This window comes from Orcinus orca, chromosome 5 (assembly GCF_937001465.1).
Source record: "Orcinus orca chromosome 5, mOrcOrc1.1, whole genome shotgun sequence".
Lineage (NCBI taxonomy): Eukaryota > Metazoa > Chordata > Mammalia > Artiodactyla > Delphinidae > Orcinus > Orcinus orca.
Genome location: NC_064563.1, coordinates 59,033,081 through 59,051,933, shown reverse-complemented (window position 1 = coordinate 59,051,933; position 18,853 = coordinate 59,033,081). Strand labels below are relative to the sequence as shown.

General features: G+C 35.0%; 1 protein-coding gene across 1 annotated transcript; it reads right to left on the bottom strand.

Annotated features, from left to right (window-relative positions):
- Nucleotides 1-17,128: 17,128 nt before the first annotated feature.
- LOC101280064 (DNA-directed RNA polymerase I subunit RPA43-like) lies at nt 17,129-18,393 on the bottom strand. The gene is given in 4 exon segments (XM_033429497.1): nt 17,129-17,453; nt 17,455-17,516; nt 17,519-17,958; nt 17,960-18,393. Coding segments are annotated over 4 exon segments (966 nt in total). The 3' UTR covers nt 17,129-17,423.
- Between the last annotated feature and the right edge of the window lie 460 nt (nt 18,394-18,853).

Sequence of the window (18,853 nt, the reverse complement as noted above, 5' to 3'; positions counted from 1 at the left end):
AGTAGTTAAACATGCCCAACCTGAATTACTTCTCTCCTGTTTTATTTCTACTGCTTCTTCCAAGCCTTATTCCCCATGGAAAAAAAAAAAAAATCCAACATTGGTTCCCGTTGTCATTTCCCAGAAGCCAGGAAACAGGCAGTAGTTAACTATCACAAAATGTCATAGTAAGTGGACTTCCTAGGGCTACACATCTGCAAAAAGACTATGTCTCGAGGGAGTTGAAAATGAACTGCTGAAGTCATTCTGCATTTTTTACCAGGAATATCATTGCCAGGCTTGCAAAGTCAGAATGTGTAAACTTTCCTACATTATGAATCCCTGTTGGTGAGAGCAACAGCAGGAAATCTTAGGTAAACCAGTCCTTCCTTCTGAATGGAATGACATGCTTTTTATTGAAGGCAGTCCCAAATATTGCCAGTAGCTGTTGTTCTTGGAGAGAATGGTGAGAGTGGTATAGACTAGAATTATTTTTCCACCTTTGCAGACAGCAGTGGAGCAGCTCATCTCCATCAGCTGGTTGGGCACAGAGACTGGAAAGGGGAAGGACATCTGAAATGAGATAAGAATCAGGCTTCATCTGGAACATGCCTGAAATGCGAGGCCTCGGTGGCAGTTACGGGGCCAAAGGTTTTGCTTCTATAGGCAAGCACTTGCTGGGCTGGTGTGGTTAGCAGGTAGGTAGAGAGGAAGCTATGTAGCTGCTAAAATAGGCTGAACTAAACAAGGCCAACCTTGTTCTACTTCCAAACAACTAAACTTTTGAAGCCAAATTAACCTCCTTCCATAAAATATAAATTTTGGATAGAAATTTTTTAAAAACTCAAATTTTTGGTTTTTGTGTATATTCAATTCATAGACTATGGGAACTTGGAGCATGACAAAGAATAAATAAAATTATTGGAAAATTTCAAACTAAATCTCCTTTTGATTTTGGTTACCTTTGAAAGTGTTTATAGAGGAAGGAGTTCTAATTGATCTAATCAGATTAAAATAAAAGGAGACAAATTGCTATGTAGAAATGTTGACAGAAGATTGGGTCCTAATTCTGTTTAGAGGCAGTTTCTAATCCTTAATCTGATACCATATGTTTTATAACCGTGGCCATCTCTTCACTTTCTGGTCCTCAGCTTTCTCATTCTTCAAATGCAAGTTTGTATTAGTCTGCTTCCAAGGGCTCTTTTAGGAGCATATATTTATAAGCCTATTGTATAAAGAGCTACCTTTTTTATAATACATAAAGATTTATTTCTAGTCACATCTTCAATTTTATATCTCAAATAAAAGCTGATAATTTTCCCCAAATCCCTCTGTCAGCTGGAATTACTGATTCCCAGTGACATTTACTAGCAAAGAACATGACTTGTTAAACCTTAAGAAATCAAGAGAATGTTGAGATTACTTTAATCTCCCTGCTGTGAACAACCAAGCTAAGGCATCTTGATTTACTATATGGCTCTTTCCTCATCATGCTTTTTTACATTTTCATCTCTAAAGATACAAAAAAAGTCAGTTGAAATATATTACCTGCATAAATAATAAAAATGAGAAAATAGGTATAATTAATTTTTATTGAACATTTTGTTTTCTGTGCACATTAACACCCATGATGATGCTCATTTTTCTCTTTATTGTCCAGCCACTGAAAGATAGACATTTTAAAGCTCTCTGTCTGCCTTATGATGTCTTTGATATTTATAATATAGGAAAGATTATAATTTTCTTGCAGTCAGAAACTGCTCTTATTTTTCCCCTTAGAGAACAATATTGATGCCCAAACTAAGCAATGCATGCTCTGTATCTGAGTAGTCTGCATAAAGTTTGCAACATATCACTTATAAAATTAAGGCATACATGAGAATATTTTGGAAGTTAGGAAATGCTTATATTTACTTAATGAATTGTCAGCTGAAACTCTGATCTTAGTATATTGAAATGTAGAAATTCAAATTATACTTATGTTGAACTGTGCTTCATGCAAAATGTTGCTTTGTTTCAAAGGATACATTAGGAGAAGATTTTAGGAAACTGGTAATTAAAAGTTACTTTTAAAGAAAAAATAAGTATGTTTTCATAATTAAAATGTATATCTTTAGATATTTAAAAAGTGGATAATGGCCTAGAATGTCAACAATAAAATGTCTATTTTAAGGTCATGGATCCTAACTATAAAATATTAGAGCTCTTTTTAAAAAAAAATTTTATTGGACTATAGTTGATTTACAATGTTGTGTTATTTTCTTCTGTAGAGCAAAGTGAATCAGTTATACATATACATGTATCCACTCTTTTTTTAGATTCTTTTCCCATATAGGTCATTACAGAGTATTGTAGAGTTCCCTGTGCTATACAGTAGGTCCTTATTTGTTATCTATTTTATATATAGTAGTGTGTATATCTCAATCCCAATCTTCCACTTCATCCCACCTCCCCATCCCCACCAGTAAGCATAAGATTGTTTCCTATATCTGTGACTATTTCTGTTTTATAAATAAGTTTATCTGTACTCTTTTTTTTTAGATTGCACATATAAGTGATATCATATGATATTTGTCCTTCTCTGTCTGACTTACTTCACTCAGTATGACAATCTCTAGGTCCATCAATGTTGCTGCAAATGGCATTATTTTGTTCTTTTTTATGGCTGAGTAATATTTCATTGTATATATGTACTACATCTTCTTTATCTATTCCTCTGTCGATGGACATTTAGGTTGTTTCCATGTCCTGGCTATTGTAAATAGTGTTGCAATGAACATTGGGGTATGTGTATCTCTTTGAATTATGGTTTTCTCAGGGTATATGCCCACAAGTGGGATTGCTGGATCATACAGTAGCTCTATTTTTAGTTTTTTAAGGAACCTCCATATTGTTCTCCATAGTGGCTGTACCAATTTACATTCCCACCAACAGTGTAGAAGGATCCCCTTTTCTCCACACCCTCTCCCGCATTTATTGTTCGTAGATTTTTTGATGATGGCCATTCTGACTGGTGTGAGATGATACCTCATTGTAGTTTTGATTTGCATTTCTCTAATAATTAGTGATGTTTAACATCTTCTCATGTACTTTTTGGCCATCTGTATGTCTTCTTTGGAGAAATGTCTATTTAGATCTCCCACCCTTTTTTTTTTTTTTTTTTTTTTGACATTGAGCTGTATGAGCTGTTTGTATATTTTGGAGATTAATGCCTTGTCTATCGCTTCATTTGCACATATTTTCTCCCATTCTGTGGGTTGTCTTTTCATTTTGTTTATGGTTTCCTTTGCTGTGTAAAAGCTTTTAAGTTTAATTAGGTCCCATTTGTTTATTTTTGTTTTCATTTTCATTATTCTAGGAGGTGGGTCAAAAAAGATCTTGCTGTGATTTATGTCAGAGAGTGTTCTTCCTATGTTTTCCTCTAAGAGTCTTATAGTATCCAGCCTTACATTTAGGTCTCTAATCCATTTTGAGTTTATTTTTGTGTATGGTATTAGCTTATCACTGAATTTGGTAAAATTTCAGAATACAAAGTTAATACACACAAATCTCTTGCATTCCTATATACTAACAACAGAAGATCAGAAAGAGAAATTTAGGAAACAATCCCATTTATTACTACATCAAAAAGAATAAAATATCTAGGAATAAACTTACCTGGGGAAGCAAAAGACTTATACTCAGAAAACTGTAAGATACTGATGAGAGAACTCAAAGATGACAGAAACCGATGACGAGATATACTATGTTCTTGGGTTGGAAGAATCAGTATATCAATATTATCAAAATGACTATAGTACCCAAAGCAATCTACAGATTCAGTGCAATTCCTACCAAATTACCAACAGCATTTTTCACAGAATTAGAACAAACAATATTGCAATTTGTATAGAAACACAAAAGACCGCACATAGCCAAAATGATCTTGAGAAAGAAAAATGAAGCTGGAGGAATCAGGCTCCCTGACTTCAGACTATACTATAAAGCTACAGTAATCAAAACAGTATGGTACTGGCACAAAAACAGAAATGTAGATCAATGGAATAGGACAGAAAGTCCAGACATAAACCCACACACCTATGGTCACCTAATCTATGACAAAGGAGTCAAGAATATACAATGGAGAAAAGACAATCTCTTCAATAAGTGGTGCTGGGAAAACTGGACAGTTACATATAAAAGAATGAAAGTAGAGCTCTTTTCTATCAATGAACAATGTTCGTGTAATTTAAAAAAATCAGTGGTCATATTCACTCAAAAAATATTTTAGTATGAAGTCCACGTGTAGTATATGAGAAATACACACCCAACTGAGGTATGGTTCCCTTTCAAGAATTTTATACTAACATGGGAAAGATCTAAAAACCACTGAGTATAAAGAAAAAGGGTAGGAAAAACTAAGTGCTAATAAGAGATACAATAATTGAAATTTAAAGGAAGATGAGTATAATTTTGATTAGAGGAAGCATCAATGGAAGAGAGATCCTATGAGTTAACCTGTGAAAGAAAAGTAAGATTTTGATAGTCAGAGAGGAGAGGTTAGGTGTTGTGTTCTACTTAGAAACAATAGAGTTCAGATGTGTGAGAACAGGGCATATCCAGAGAATTAGTTAAATGTGAATGGTCAGTGATTCAGATGAATTGATAGATGGAGTGGGAGATAGCCCCTAAAAAAATGATGATAAAATCATGGAAAGTAGTCAAACCATCAAAATAATTAGAATTTTATTCTTTAAAATAAAGAGGCAAATTAAGTATTTTCCAAAGGGGACTCTCATGATTCAACCTGCATTTTAGAAAAATAATAGAGTGGTAGTTGGTAAAAATATTTAAGACAATAAATCCAATGACAAATTTCAAAGAGATAAATAAATATTACAACATCAGATTGATTTTTAATTCAAATATTTTACATATTTTGTTTTAATTTAGTAATGTTTCTCAGTTTATAAATTTGATAGCTTATTGAGACTTTAAAAGTCTGTGTTTTAATTTAGAAGGAGAATATATTAAAGTATTTCTTGGAAAACTGAACATTGACATAAACATTTATAGAAGGTAAGGAAACAATAGTAGATGCTGTGGACCATGTAGGTCCCCATTACAACAACGTACAAGCCAGATTAATTGTAAAAATTATGTTTTTAAAAGCATTGGAGATCTGTGGAAGCAGAGAGGATTCAATGAATGGAAATTCCAGTCATTTCCTTCTCTATGGTCATTTCTAGACTCAAATTGGGCTGGCAATTGGGAGTGCCTGAGCAGAGGAATGTTACAAGGGGAAGAGAAACTTGCAATGATTCTGCTTGCTGAGCACAATATGGAAAATTTTTGATCCTTAAAGGATCCAAAAGACCAATTTTCTTTTCTACCGTACACTTATTGGAGTCTGGATCATGTAGGTTGTAGGGAGCTTTAAAAAATTGGACTTGAAATAGCCCATAGTCTTCCATTATTTAGGAAAACAAGTCCTACTTCAGGAATATGCCTGCCTGAAACTCATGACTGGTCACCTCTACAAAATATTTGCCAAATTTAAAGTAGTGTGGCATATGGTAAACCAAAGAACAAAGCTCAAAACCTCTGAAGGCAATATTAAATTTCTCACAAACATTCTGTCTAAGGAGTTTCAGATCCAGGCATGGAAAGGAAATGGCTGTGATACAGGGAAGAACCAGAAGCCCACTGGGTCTTATTCCCCAGTGCTCATATAATCTGCCTAAAAGAGGGAAACAGAAACGCTTAGTTGTTTCCTGTTTTGGGCAATTGTGAATAAAATTACTATGAATATTTGCAGACAAGTCTTTGTGTGAACATGATTTTTCACTTCTTTTGGAGAAACATCTAGAAGTGAGATTGGTGGTCCATGTAGTAAATGTATGTCAAACTATATAAGAAATTCCAAACTGTTTTCCAAACTGTCTGTACTACTTTGCATTTGTATTAGAAAGATTTAAAATTTCTAGCTGTTCTGAATGCTTGCCAACACTTGGTATGATTAGGCTTTAATGTTAGCCATTCTCATAAGGATATACTGGCATCTCTGTACAGCAAATTTTTGCCCCCCACGTCTGTATCTTTTTTTTTCACTTAAAAAAAAATTTCTATTGGAGTATAGTTGATTTACAATGTTGTGTTAGTTTCAGGTGTACAGCAAAGTGATTCAATTATACATATACATATATTCATTCTTTTTCAGATTCTTTACCTATATCACCTTCTCAACAGTGTTTTATAAAATCAGAAATTAAAAATTTTTATTAACTCCAGTTTATCCATTTTTACTTTTATGGTTTATCCTTTTTGTGACATACCAAAATAAAATAAATAAGACAAATTAGGAGGGTGAGAAGGCAATCCAAGTGGGAGAAAATATTTGCAATATATCTTGACAATACATGAATTATATTCAGAATGTATGAAGGGTTCCTACTAATCACTAAGAAAAGGAAAACCCAATAGAAAAAAATGGTCAAAAATGTGAACAAACATTTTTTAAAAGTGATACTCACCTGAAGAGATGGATGCTCAACTTCATTAGTCATCAGGGAAATATAAATTAAAACCACAGTGGGATGCTAACATACTTAATAATGACTGAACTGCAAGCAAAGCAAAAACCAGACAGAAGCACACCTAGTGTAACAAGGCTGTGCAGCAGTTGGAACGCTAGTACACTGTTGATGGTAGTGTACATTGGTAAATTCCTTTAGAAAACCTCTTGCCAACATGTACTGAGGCCGAACACATGTAGACTCTGTCATCCAGCAATTCCTTTCCCATGTAAATGCCCATAGGAATCCATACATATGTTCACCCAAAGATATATAGGAAAATGGTCATAGCAGTATTATCCAAAACAGCCCAAACTGAAAAATACCTGAATTTCCATCTGTTATTCCAATATGGAAAAATAAAATGTTCCATAATTACATAGTAATGAAAATGAGCAATTTACAACTACACACAATATGCATAAATCTCACAAATATAATGGTGAGTGAAAGAGGTCGGTCACAGAGTTTAGACTTTATGATTCCATTTACATCAGAATAAAAACAGAAAAACTAATTTAAGCTGTTAGAAATCAGAATGGTGTTAAAATCTGATGTGTGGGTGGGTGTTGTTTACATGGCTCTGTTAAGTTTGCAAAAATATAGCTAACTGTACTATTATGATATATGACTTTATTTGTATGTATATTTTTTCAGTAAAAATGAAAACTAACTTAAAATATTCTTTGTGTAAAATGTAACAAAATAACAAGATAACTAGATAAAGACCCTGGAACATTCACCCACCTGTGTATTTGTCTCCAGAAATTTTAATCTTCTGTATTTAAATTTGATACACAAATTGAATATTTAAATCAAAGATTAGCATTCAGATAAATAGTAATAATGTTTGTTAAAAGATTCACACATATACGTTTTTAAAAATCTTAACAAAATACCTTTATTTTATCTTAAAATACAATATTAGTTACAACATAACTTACAACACTACTTATAAAAATTACTAATAAAAATTTCATCCTGGGCTTCCCTGGTGGCGCAGTGGTTGAGAGTCCGCCTGCTGATGCAGGGAACACGGGTTAGTGCCCCATTCCGGGAGGATCCCACATGCCGCGGAGCGGCTGGGCCCGTGAGCCATGGCCGCTGAGCCTGTGCTCCGCGGCGGGAGAGGCCACGGCAGTGAGAGGCCCGTATACCGCAAAAAAAAAAAAAAAAAAAATTTCATCCTATAACCATCATTTTTCTTTTCTTGAACCTATTAACATTATGTTATTATTATTATTATTAGAAAGAATATAAATTAACAAATTTTTCTTTTACCCCAATAAGAAAGAGACAAAAAGAAACCTCTAGGACTTGCAGACCAATCACATTGCACTGCTTCTTCTACTTTTTGTGCTATTTTATATTGGGGATGAGGAGTAATTGCAAGATAGTGTTACCATTTATTTGTCTAAAATTACATTCCATCTCCACCATTAACTATTCTTATTAACTTTGCTTTATAGTACTTCTCTCAGTTTGTTCTTATTCATTGTTTTTACTTGTTTCTTTGTTTATTGTCTGTTTACTGGGTCCCCCCACCCCAAATATACTACACTGTAAGTTACATGAGTGCAGGAGCTTTGTTTTGTTTAATGCAGTATGTTAATCTCAAAGAACAGTGTCTGTCATAAATGAGTAACTCAAATATCCGTTGAATGAAAGAATAAGTATTAAAATATTAATCCAAATTAATGAATTTCAAACTTGAAATTTCCCCCCTATTTTTCCCTTTCACTGTTGCCCTAGTGATGACAATTGTATTAAGATATAATCTAACATCTTACCAAAAAATGTGGGCAAAAATCGTTTCCTAACTTAAAAATGTATAAAAATACAATTTATTTTTATTAAACCAGGAGATATAAAATTTGTCATTATTTGCATTTAAAAATATGTATATAATTTGTTCTCACAATTCATTTGGTAAACTTAACATTATATTAGTGACTGGCTTTGATTAAAACATAAGCTTAAAAAGGTGTTTAGACTACAAAATTTGGGGAAATTGTTTCTGAAATTGTGTTCTGCCCTCTTCTACCTGAAAAATAATTCTGCCTAAAAGTTATTTGCTTGCTTGCTGAACATAATAAAACTTTTTAGATTGGCTACATTACCCCTACATTGTCAGGGTACTAGACATTCTTGCACGACCTTCCATGTTGCTCATAGTAACTTGTATTTGTTAGAGCAAGGCAAAATAGCAGTAAGTCAAGGACTATTTGTGTTGGAAAAAAAAATCAATCCTGGAATTTCACAAAAGGTGAAAGATGCTTTCTTAAGAAATTGGTGTGATTAAAATAGAGAGATGATTAAATATGCCTTGGGGAATAAAGTGGTTGTGTTAAATCATCCTTTGAATGTCATTTATAAATGAAAAGGCACTGATTTTTTTTTAAAGATAGGCTTTTTGAGGACATAATATAACTTATGGAAATACTGCTTAACCTTGGATTCAATAATTGCTTTTTAAGATCTGCTATCCATTTGAGGAGGTCAATCCATTATATATTTTAGTGAAAGAGTAGGATAAGAAATGCTTTGAAATTCGTTTGTGTATATATACCATGATACAAACTGGTCAGCAAATAAACACAATGTTTGGATTCATCTATAACTATAGCCTAGTACAATAGTTGAATATGGTCAAAATGCATATTCCTTAAGAAAAGATAAATCAGTTTGCACTAAGACTATTTAGTCAGAGAGTGTGTAATACAATCTAGAAATATTTTGAAAACTTTTAAAGAATAATGCATTCATTCTAAATAGTGAGTTTTTCTTATTTATACAACAGTGGTCTCTAGACTGGCTGGCTAACTGAGTATAGAAGGTTTTACTGTAAGATTGAGATGTTCATAAAGTTTGTATAAAAAGAGAAAGTCCTCCCCACAAAAAATCTTTATGGTTAACCAAGAGTCAAGGATGTGAGCAAACATTAAGCTGTGGAGAAATATGGTGGTTGCAAGTTATTGCCTCTTCCTCTGGATTTGATGGCTAAGTATATTTGCCAAGAGACAGTAACTTCTCACCAATGATTTATGAGTTGAGGATGCTAACTGAAAGGAGAAGTTAAAAATATTGACAATGTGCTACATACATTTCGTGGTAGTCATGGAGACACAGCGCTTCAATCTCCCTTCAAGAAAAAACTTGACCTTCCAGCTGCAAAGAATGTAGTTATCTATCACCCCAGCTCATAGATGCTTCAGAATTCATCTCATTTTTCCTGGTGGGTCCAAGGTCTTCCTGGTCAGCCACCAACCAATAACTGAGCATGACAGTGGTAATAGGGCCAGAATTATTCAACCCAATGCAGGACAGCTGTAACTGGCAAACCTTATTGTTCTCAACTAGACTGGCCAAAACTTAGTCAGGATCTGCATAAAGGCCTCCCTGCCCAATCCTACTTTCTCTTTGCATTACTTTCACAGGTGTCAGATCTATATCATGGTCTGAAGACTTTCTCTGTCCAATCCTACTTCCTCTCTCTTTTATTTTATTTCTTATTGATATTGATTATTTCTTATTGATTTCTTATAGTTGATTTACTCTCTTCCTTTTACTTTTTCATAGGCATTGCCTTTCCCCAAAAAAACTTCTTATGTTCATCACTTCATTCCATCATCTGTTTCTTGCTAAATATGTATAAATTTGCATTCATATAATTTTATTTAAGGCTGTTGCATATTGTGCTGGTTAACTATGTCAAAAGCCTGATACCCTGAAAGCACTGTCCTTTTTGTCTTGCCCACCAGGCTTCAAGCAGCAACTGTATATATGCATTTGGGTTCGAAACCTCCATGTAGTGATGCAATAATCTACATGTTGAGTTATGCTAGACCGTATGTCCTCATCTAGACTAAATCAATGGCTGTCTCTCCTGGCTTCATAATGTAATCACTTGGGCAACTTATAAATAGATTGATGCCAAAACCCCATTCCAGAGATTCTTATATAATTGGAACCAAGATTGAGAAAAAAACTCAGTGTTGAGAAAGTAGACTCTTTGGCCCTTATCTCTTGAAAATACATCCTGATTTTAGCCTCAGAATTTCATCATCCTGTAACAAGAAGATTCACAGAAAGGCAAACAGAGAAGTAAGTAAGCATTTGCTTCAATCTCTGCCCATTTAAGCTACCCCTAATAAAATCTCACATGCTAGAACTGAGGCTCAATTTTTGTATTTCCAAATGGCACATTGTTGACCTGTATCATAAATCCTAATTAGTAGAGACCATGAGCTCCTTCAAAGGTGGGACTGTGCCATTAATACTGCTGATCAGATGCCAGGAAAGATAACACAAGCTTTGGAACAATTGATCTCTCCATAACAATGTGGACTTTTCTTCTTATTAAACAACAAGTAAAACAGCTATTTTCTTTCTTTTTATGTCATTTACTATGTTATGACATAGTTATGCTATGTTATGCTAAATTCTCAACCGTTTCTTTTATTTGGTTTTGTTTTTCTATTTTTAGTTTGTACCCGTGATTTCATGTTACCTCAAGCACTTTTAATTAAACAAATAATAAATTAAAAGACAAGGCGTTCCCACCAACAGTGCAACAGGTTTCCCTTTTCTCCACCCACTTTCCAGAATTTATTGTTTGTAGAGATTTTGATGATGGCCATTCTTACTGATGTGAGATGATATCTCATTGTAGTTTTGATTTGCATTTCTCTAATGATTAATGATGTTGAGCATTCTTTCATGTGTTTGTTGGCTGTATCTGTATCTCTTCTTTGGAGAAATGTCTATTTAGGTCTTCTGCCCATTTTTGGATTGGGTTGTTTGTTTTTTTGATATTGAGCTGCAAGAGCTGCTTGTAAATTTTGGAGATTAATCCTTTGTCAGTTGCTTTATTTGCAAATATTTTCTCCCATTCTGAGGGTTGTCTTTTGGTCTTGTTTATGGTTTCCTTTGCTGTGCAAAAGCTTTGAAATTTCATTAGGTCCCATTTGTTTAGTTTTGTTTTTATTTCCATTTCTCTAGGAGGTGGGTCAAAAAGGATCTTGCTGTGATTTATGTCGTAGAGTGTTCTGCCTATGTTTTCCTCTAAGAGTTTGATGGTGTCTGGCCTTACATTTAGGATGGAGCTTCCTTAAAGAACTAAAAATAGAACTACCATACAACCCAGCAATCCCACTACTGGGCATATACCCTGAGAAAACCATAATTCAAAAAGAGTCATGTACCAAAATGTTCATTGCAGCTCTATTTACAATAGCCCAGAGATGGAAACAACCTAAGTGTCCATCATCGGATGAATGGATAAAGAAGATGTGGCACATATATACAATGGACTATTACTCAGCCATAAAAAGGAATGAAACTGAGTTATTTGTAGTGAGGTGGATGGACCTAGAGTCTGTCATACAAAGTGAAGTAAGTCAGAAAGAGAAAAACAAATACCGTATGCTAACACATATATATGGAATCTAAAAAAAAAAGAAAGAAAGAAAATGGTCAGAAGAACCTAGGGGCAAGACGGGAATAAAGATGCAGACCTACTAGAGAATGGACTTGAGGATATGGGGAGGAGGAAGGGTAAGCTGGGACAAAGTGAGAGAGTGGCATGGACATATATACACTACCAAACGTAAAATAGATAGCTAGTGGGAAGCAGCTGCATAGCACAGGGAGATCAGCTCAGTGCTTTGTGAACACCTAGAGGCGTGGGATAGGGAGGGTGGGAGGGAGGGAGATGCAAGAGGGAAGAGATATGGGGACATATGTATGTGTATAACTGATTCACTTTGTTATAAAGCAGAAACTGACACACCATTGTAAATTAATTATACTCTAATAAAGGTGTTTAAAAATAAAATAAAATAAAAGGCGTAACTGTGAGCACAAATCAAAATGACCCAAATCCTGAGAATCTTAGCTCAAGCCGTCATTTCCTGGTTTGTTTACTACTTGTACCCATCAATATAAGCACATTTACAGACCCCACCGACACCACAGTGCTCGTGTAGTTTAATTAAAAGGGAGAAATCTGCATCTTAATATGCAAAAGCTATTCATAATAATGGATGATAGTGGGATGTTTATTAGCATATCAACAGTTAAAAATTACTTGCCACTTACTCTTTCCTCAAGTTTATGTGGTATAATATACATGCTAATTTTATATTAGGTACAAGAGTTGATAAATTGCTGTTAGAATATAGAGATTATAGTGATGGTTCTTTTTTATTAATTCAATTTTATTAAACAATGATGCACTGAAAAAGAATAATTTAAAAGGGAATAAAGCAGACATTTTTACAAGACATACTATCACCACAATTTTGCATAATTTTGTATAATGAAACATAGCATGAATATAAATATGAAAAACAAATTGCAGAGGAAATAAATATCTACCTCTAGCTATCACATATTTTGGGGGTGGATTAGTTGAGCATGGTATATAAACAGATATACTATTTCCTGTCTCTAGAGATTCAATATGGTTTTCCTACAATTTATTTTTCATTCACAGGAATACCAACTGCAGAAATGTAATTGGCCTGTTATTGAGTCAAATAAGGAATATTTTTGTAAGATGCTACGAGTACATTCTTTCACCTAATGAGTAAAAGCCAAGCATACTGCTGACATATTGGTAGATAAATTCATTTGGCTTAGTTCACCATCTGCTGTGTCAGCAATAATTTATACTGTGATACCTCAGTTTAGGTTTGGATAAAAGTCACAAACAGTAGACAATGAAAGGACATAATTCAGGATAGCCTAAACAGTATTTTAAAATATCTTACTTAGGTATCCTATTTAAAAACTGGAAGATTTTGCATAAATGAATGCAGAATCTGGCTTTTCTTGAAAAAGCAAAAGATTTCCAAATGCCTCCCACATTCACCCCAGGAAACATAGTGGAGCCAAGCATGCCTAATTTTTTTTTCCCAAAATAATGAAACAAGTCATTCTTCATGCTAAAAGAGTCAGGAAATGTCTGTAGAGAAACCAAGTGTCTGCTTGAGAAAGAATCCTTCCTCATGGATATTACCAGTGGCAAAAAAGTTGCCACTTCTAACAAAAAATTTTACTTCCCTGAAGAAATGTTGGTTGGATGCCTTAAGTCACATATTTCATCATGTCTCTTTTTCCCTAGCAGACAGGAAACTCAAAGCCAACATAAAATGCTGAAAGTCTCCCCAAATCTGCTCTTCTCAAAATCTTTCCTAAACCAATAACTGGAATCTCTTTTCTTCTAGTTGCTTAGAGCAACAACTTCAAGGTCCTTTTTGAATCATCTTCTGTCAGAATTAAGTTTTAAACTGAAATGTCACCTCATTGACCTCTATTGCTAACGTTTGAAGACTGAGTGGAGGTTTTTCACTTCCTGGTGAGAAAAGCAATCCAGTATGGGGGATGAAAGCTGGGTAGTAAAACTGGGGTAGGCATTTTAGAGCCACAGGGGTCTCTGTCTCATTTAGGAGAACCACATCTTTGAGTGCCACTGACTGCTGGTGATATCTGGGCTTATTGATTAGGTACTATGTGAAGGCTGGCCTGGTGGGCCATGGTTTCTGCTGCATCACAAATCACCTCTCTTAGAGTGACAGCTTTCCATCTGCCTTTGCTGCACTAAGGAAGCACCCGTTGCAGGGTTATTGTACCCATTGCCATTTTAACCAAAGTGAGATTTATACAACCGTCAACTGGCTAGATGGTTCTGTCAGGGTTCCCTGGTCCCTCAGTCTAAAAAACCCATGGAATCTTCCCTCTTATCCCTTGCCCCCATTATCTACATACACATGAAACACTTTTTACCCTTCTCCAAATGTACTTAACATATTATGTATTTTATTTATGTTGTTGTTTGTCTCTCCTATTAAAGTATAAGCTCCACAGAAGTTTTTAATTTCATTTTTACTGCTATATCCTCAGCTCCTAGAACAGAGTCTGCTTAGTAGTAAACACCCAATAAATATTTGATGAGTTATTAAATGCCATCCTTTACTACCAAATGTACCTTCATGTTACATTGTGTTGATGTATGATGCGGTATAAATTAATAAATTATAATAAGAACAGAAGAAAAAATTTAATGCCTGTAGATTTATATCCATTAAAAGCATAGCAGTGGTATGATATTAGTTACCGTGGAAGGCAGAATAATGGCCCCACAAAGATATCCATGTCCAAATTCCTGCAAGTTGTGAATATGTTACCTTACAGGGCAAAAAGGAATTAAGGTTGCACATGGGGTTAAGGTTGACCTTAAAAAAGGTCTGTTGACCTTAAAAAAGGGAGATTATTTGGGATTTGGGGGCGGATGCAATGTAATCACAAGGATCCTTAGAAGTGGAACAGGGAGGCAGAAGAAGAGGACAGAGTGATGCAGTGTGAGAAGGACTTGACCCACAGGTGCTGGCCTTGAGAATGGAGGAAGGGACCATTAGCCAAGGAATACAGGCAGCCACTAGAAGCTGGGAAAACAAGGAAATGGATTCCCTCTTGAGATTCCAGAAAAACATGAACTCCTTTATTTTACCCCAGGGAGACTTATGGCACACTTCTGACCTCCAGAATTATAATTTATTTTTGTTGTATAAGACAAATTTGTGGTAGTTGTTTATAGCAGTAATGGAAAAATGTATACAGTTACGTCAGATATTTTAATTGTTGACTCTTGATAAGATAAAAGAACTCTTATGTATATATTTTCATTGAAAAAAATACTTGCACATGCTTTGCCTTTCAAGGGATCAGAGTACTCTTTTTTTAATTGAAGTATAGTTGATTTACAAAATCATGTTAGTTTCAGGTGTGCAGCACAGTGATTCAGTTATATATATAAATATATATATATATATATAAATATATATATATTCCTTTTTCAGATTCTTTTCCCTTAGAGGTTATTATACTAGGTCTTGTTGATTATCTATTTTACATATATTAGTGTGTGTATTGTTAATCCCAACCTCCTAATTTATCCCTCCCCCAACTCTCTTTCCCCTTTGGTAACCATAAGTTTGTTTTCTATGTCTGTGAGGCTCTTTCTCTTTTGTAAATAAGTTCGTTTGTATGATTTTTTTAGATTCCACATATAAATGATATGATATGATGTTTGTCTGGCTTACTTCACTCAGTATGATAATCTCTAGGTCCATCCATGTTGTTGCAAATGGCATTATTTCATTCTTTTTTATGGCTGAGTAATATTCCATTATACATATATTGTAACATCTTCTTTATCCATTCATCTGTTGATGGGCACTTAGGTTGCTTCCATGTCTTGGCTATTGTAAACAGTGGTGTAATGAACATTGGGGTGCATGTATCTTTTTTTTTTTAATTGTAACATTTTATTTACCCCACTGTACCAAAATATTATAATCTCACCAATATACAAAATTGATATTTTACATTCTTTCTTTGTACATCTTCAAAATCTGATGTGTATTTTATACTGATACCTCATCTCCATTTGGACTAGCTACATTTTGAGGGCTAAATACTCACATGAACCTAATGATAAGGAAAGATACTGGCCTGCACATTTCCACTGTCTGGCACATGTGCTTGTAGACAAACATTGTGAATGACTGCCACTCTCTAAATTCTATATTCTATCATTACAGATTTGGATCTACTACTATGGGAACCCATACATTAACAAACATTAAACAATGTAAGACCAGTACTATGTCTGATACTAGATAAATGGCAATGAAAATGACTGCCATGGATCACAACTAACAGTGAATAGACAATCTTCTTTTTCTCTGTAGCACTTACCACAATTAGTAATTTTCTGTATTTTCTTACTTATATTGTGTAGTAATTTTCTGTATTTTCTTACTTGTATTGTATATATGCATCTGTTTTTCCTATGACATTCCATGAGGGAAGGAATTATTTCTGCCTTGTTTGCCATTATACCTCTGGACCTCAGTAGAATATGTTTTACACACAGATCATCAAATACCTGTTAAATGAATGAATACGACCTTGCATTGATTATCAGGCTGAACCAGCTTGTCATTTCATTCTTCACTGTTTTCCAATAGTTAAGACATATTCCACATTTTCTCAGTGAAAGCAGTGAATAGCTGTTTTCTCTTCATAATAATTTCTAGTAGCTTAACTCAAATATTAAAAGTAGGGAAATTCCCCACTAGTCAGAATCACATTTTTCCTGCCTTCAGCAGACTCCTCCTCTCCAACACACAACAAAAGCAGAATGGTTGAGGCACAAATGAACAAGTGTCAGAAAACAGCCTCTCCATCAACCTCTTAGACTGAGAGAAAAAGGAAAACAACATACATGCACCTAGAAGAAAAGAATAGTGAATATTGTTTCCTACCACACAGTCAGTAGTGGCAAGGTTCTTAAGAGCTCTGGAAACTTCAGAAACTCCTTTGGCAAACCATTCTAAGTTAAACAGTAGAAATACTGTAATAGCCATGATAAAAGAAATCCTAAAACTGGTAATTTAAACAAAGCAAAATAGCATGTCATGTAACATCATGACTAAATGTGAAACCTGTAACAACAACAAAAAAACCCAAAAACCCAAGCTCAAAACTCATTCTGTATGATATGAAATAACATTGTATTTTAAAAGTCCTTTTGCAGACTGTAGAAATCATTTTATTTAGAATGTATACCCTGGAAGAATGAAGGAGTTGAGATTGAGGGCAGCTCTTACCTTTCTATTCTGTATATAGTAAAACGGCACTTTAATAATACTGGCATTTCCCAAATTTATCTGTTTTGTAATTTTAGCACCAAAAACTCAACTCCTCATCAAATGTTCCCTGTTTTGCAAAGTATTGGAATACAAAACATTTCATAGTTCAAACTTTAGTCATCTGTTTTGTGTAAATCAGTTTTTAAAAAAACCAAATCATATTTAAAATGCACTAAAGAAAATTACTTTTCCCTTTTCTTTTTAGGTGCATGTTCCAAAAGTGGTGTAAACTCAGCCTCCTCACTGTGCTTTCTTTTCTTTTTTTCTTTTTATGGTCACTTTGGTAACCACTGGAGTCACTGCCTTGGAAAACAGGGTCCTGATGCTTTTTCTTCTTCTTCGGCTCTTCCTCCCAGAGGCCATTCACATTGTTATTAATCTGCAGATCTGTCTCTTCCTTCATGGTAACATCTGCAAAATCTGCTAGCTCTGTGGTACCAGTTTCCACTTCATATGGCTCTGGGTCTTTGTTCTTTTTCTTTTTCTTCTTTTGAGGTTTTTCAGTAGCTTCTTCAGTGCCAGTTTCTGTTACTTCTTCAGAAACTGCAGAGCACTTCGTTTGTAAACTAGTGGTATTTAGTTTTCCCCGAATGCAGAATACTCCAGCAGCATCTGAGTCTAAACGAAATACTTCAAATTCTAGTTCATCACCCATGTTTATCTTCAGAGTCTGCCACTGCTCGGCTAGCATCTGCTCAGGTTTAGGAACAGCCAATGTGGCTGGAAGACACTTTATTAACTGTACCCATAAGTTTTTGCCCTGGTTCAGGGCAGAAAATAACAAAATCTGCTTCAGTGTTAAGATGAATGTGTCCTTGATCATCATAAATAGCTCCTAATTCACCCACTACTTTGATGTTATCATAAGCAATGGGTACACCTAAAAGGCTCTCGGAATAGCGCAGGAGCTCGGCATCGAGCTGTTCTCGGATACCGGTGCGTTTCCTGTTAAGGTAGCGCGGCGACAGTGCGATGTGTCTTCGGTGCGGCCCCGCCACCAGGCAGGAGTAGCGGCTATTCACGAGCGCACAAGCGGCCACGTAGGTAGGCAATTCTAGGCAAGGCAAGACGCCGGCTGGTCCCACCACCGGCCCTTCTGAGGCCGCCTTCGACCGCGGAGACACTGAGCAACCCGCAGCCATGCAGCTGGTCAGGTTTGCCACCCATGTATCTTTTTGAACTATGGTTTTCTCTGGATGTATGCCTAGGAGTGGGATTGCAAGATCATATGGTAGCTCTACTTTTAGTTTTTTAAGGATCCTCCATACTGTTCTGTGTAGTGGCTGCACCAATTTATATTCCCACAGTGTAGGAGTGTTCCTTTTTCTCCCATACCTTTTCCAGCATTTATTATTTGTAGACTTTTGATGATGACTACTCTGACTGGAGTAAGGTGTTACCTCATTGGAGTTTTGATTTGCGTTTTTCTAAAAATTATTGATGCTGAGCATCTTTTCATGTGCCTTTTGGCCATCTGTATGTTTTCATTGGAGAAGTCTATATTTAGATCTTCTGTCTATTTTTCGATTGGGTTGTTTGTTTTTTTGATATTGAGCTGCCTGAGCTGTTTGTATATTTTGGAAATTAATCCCTTGTCGGTAG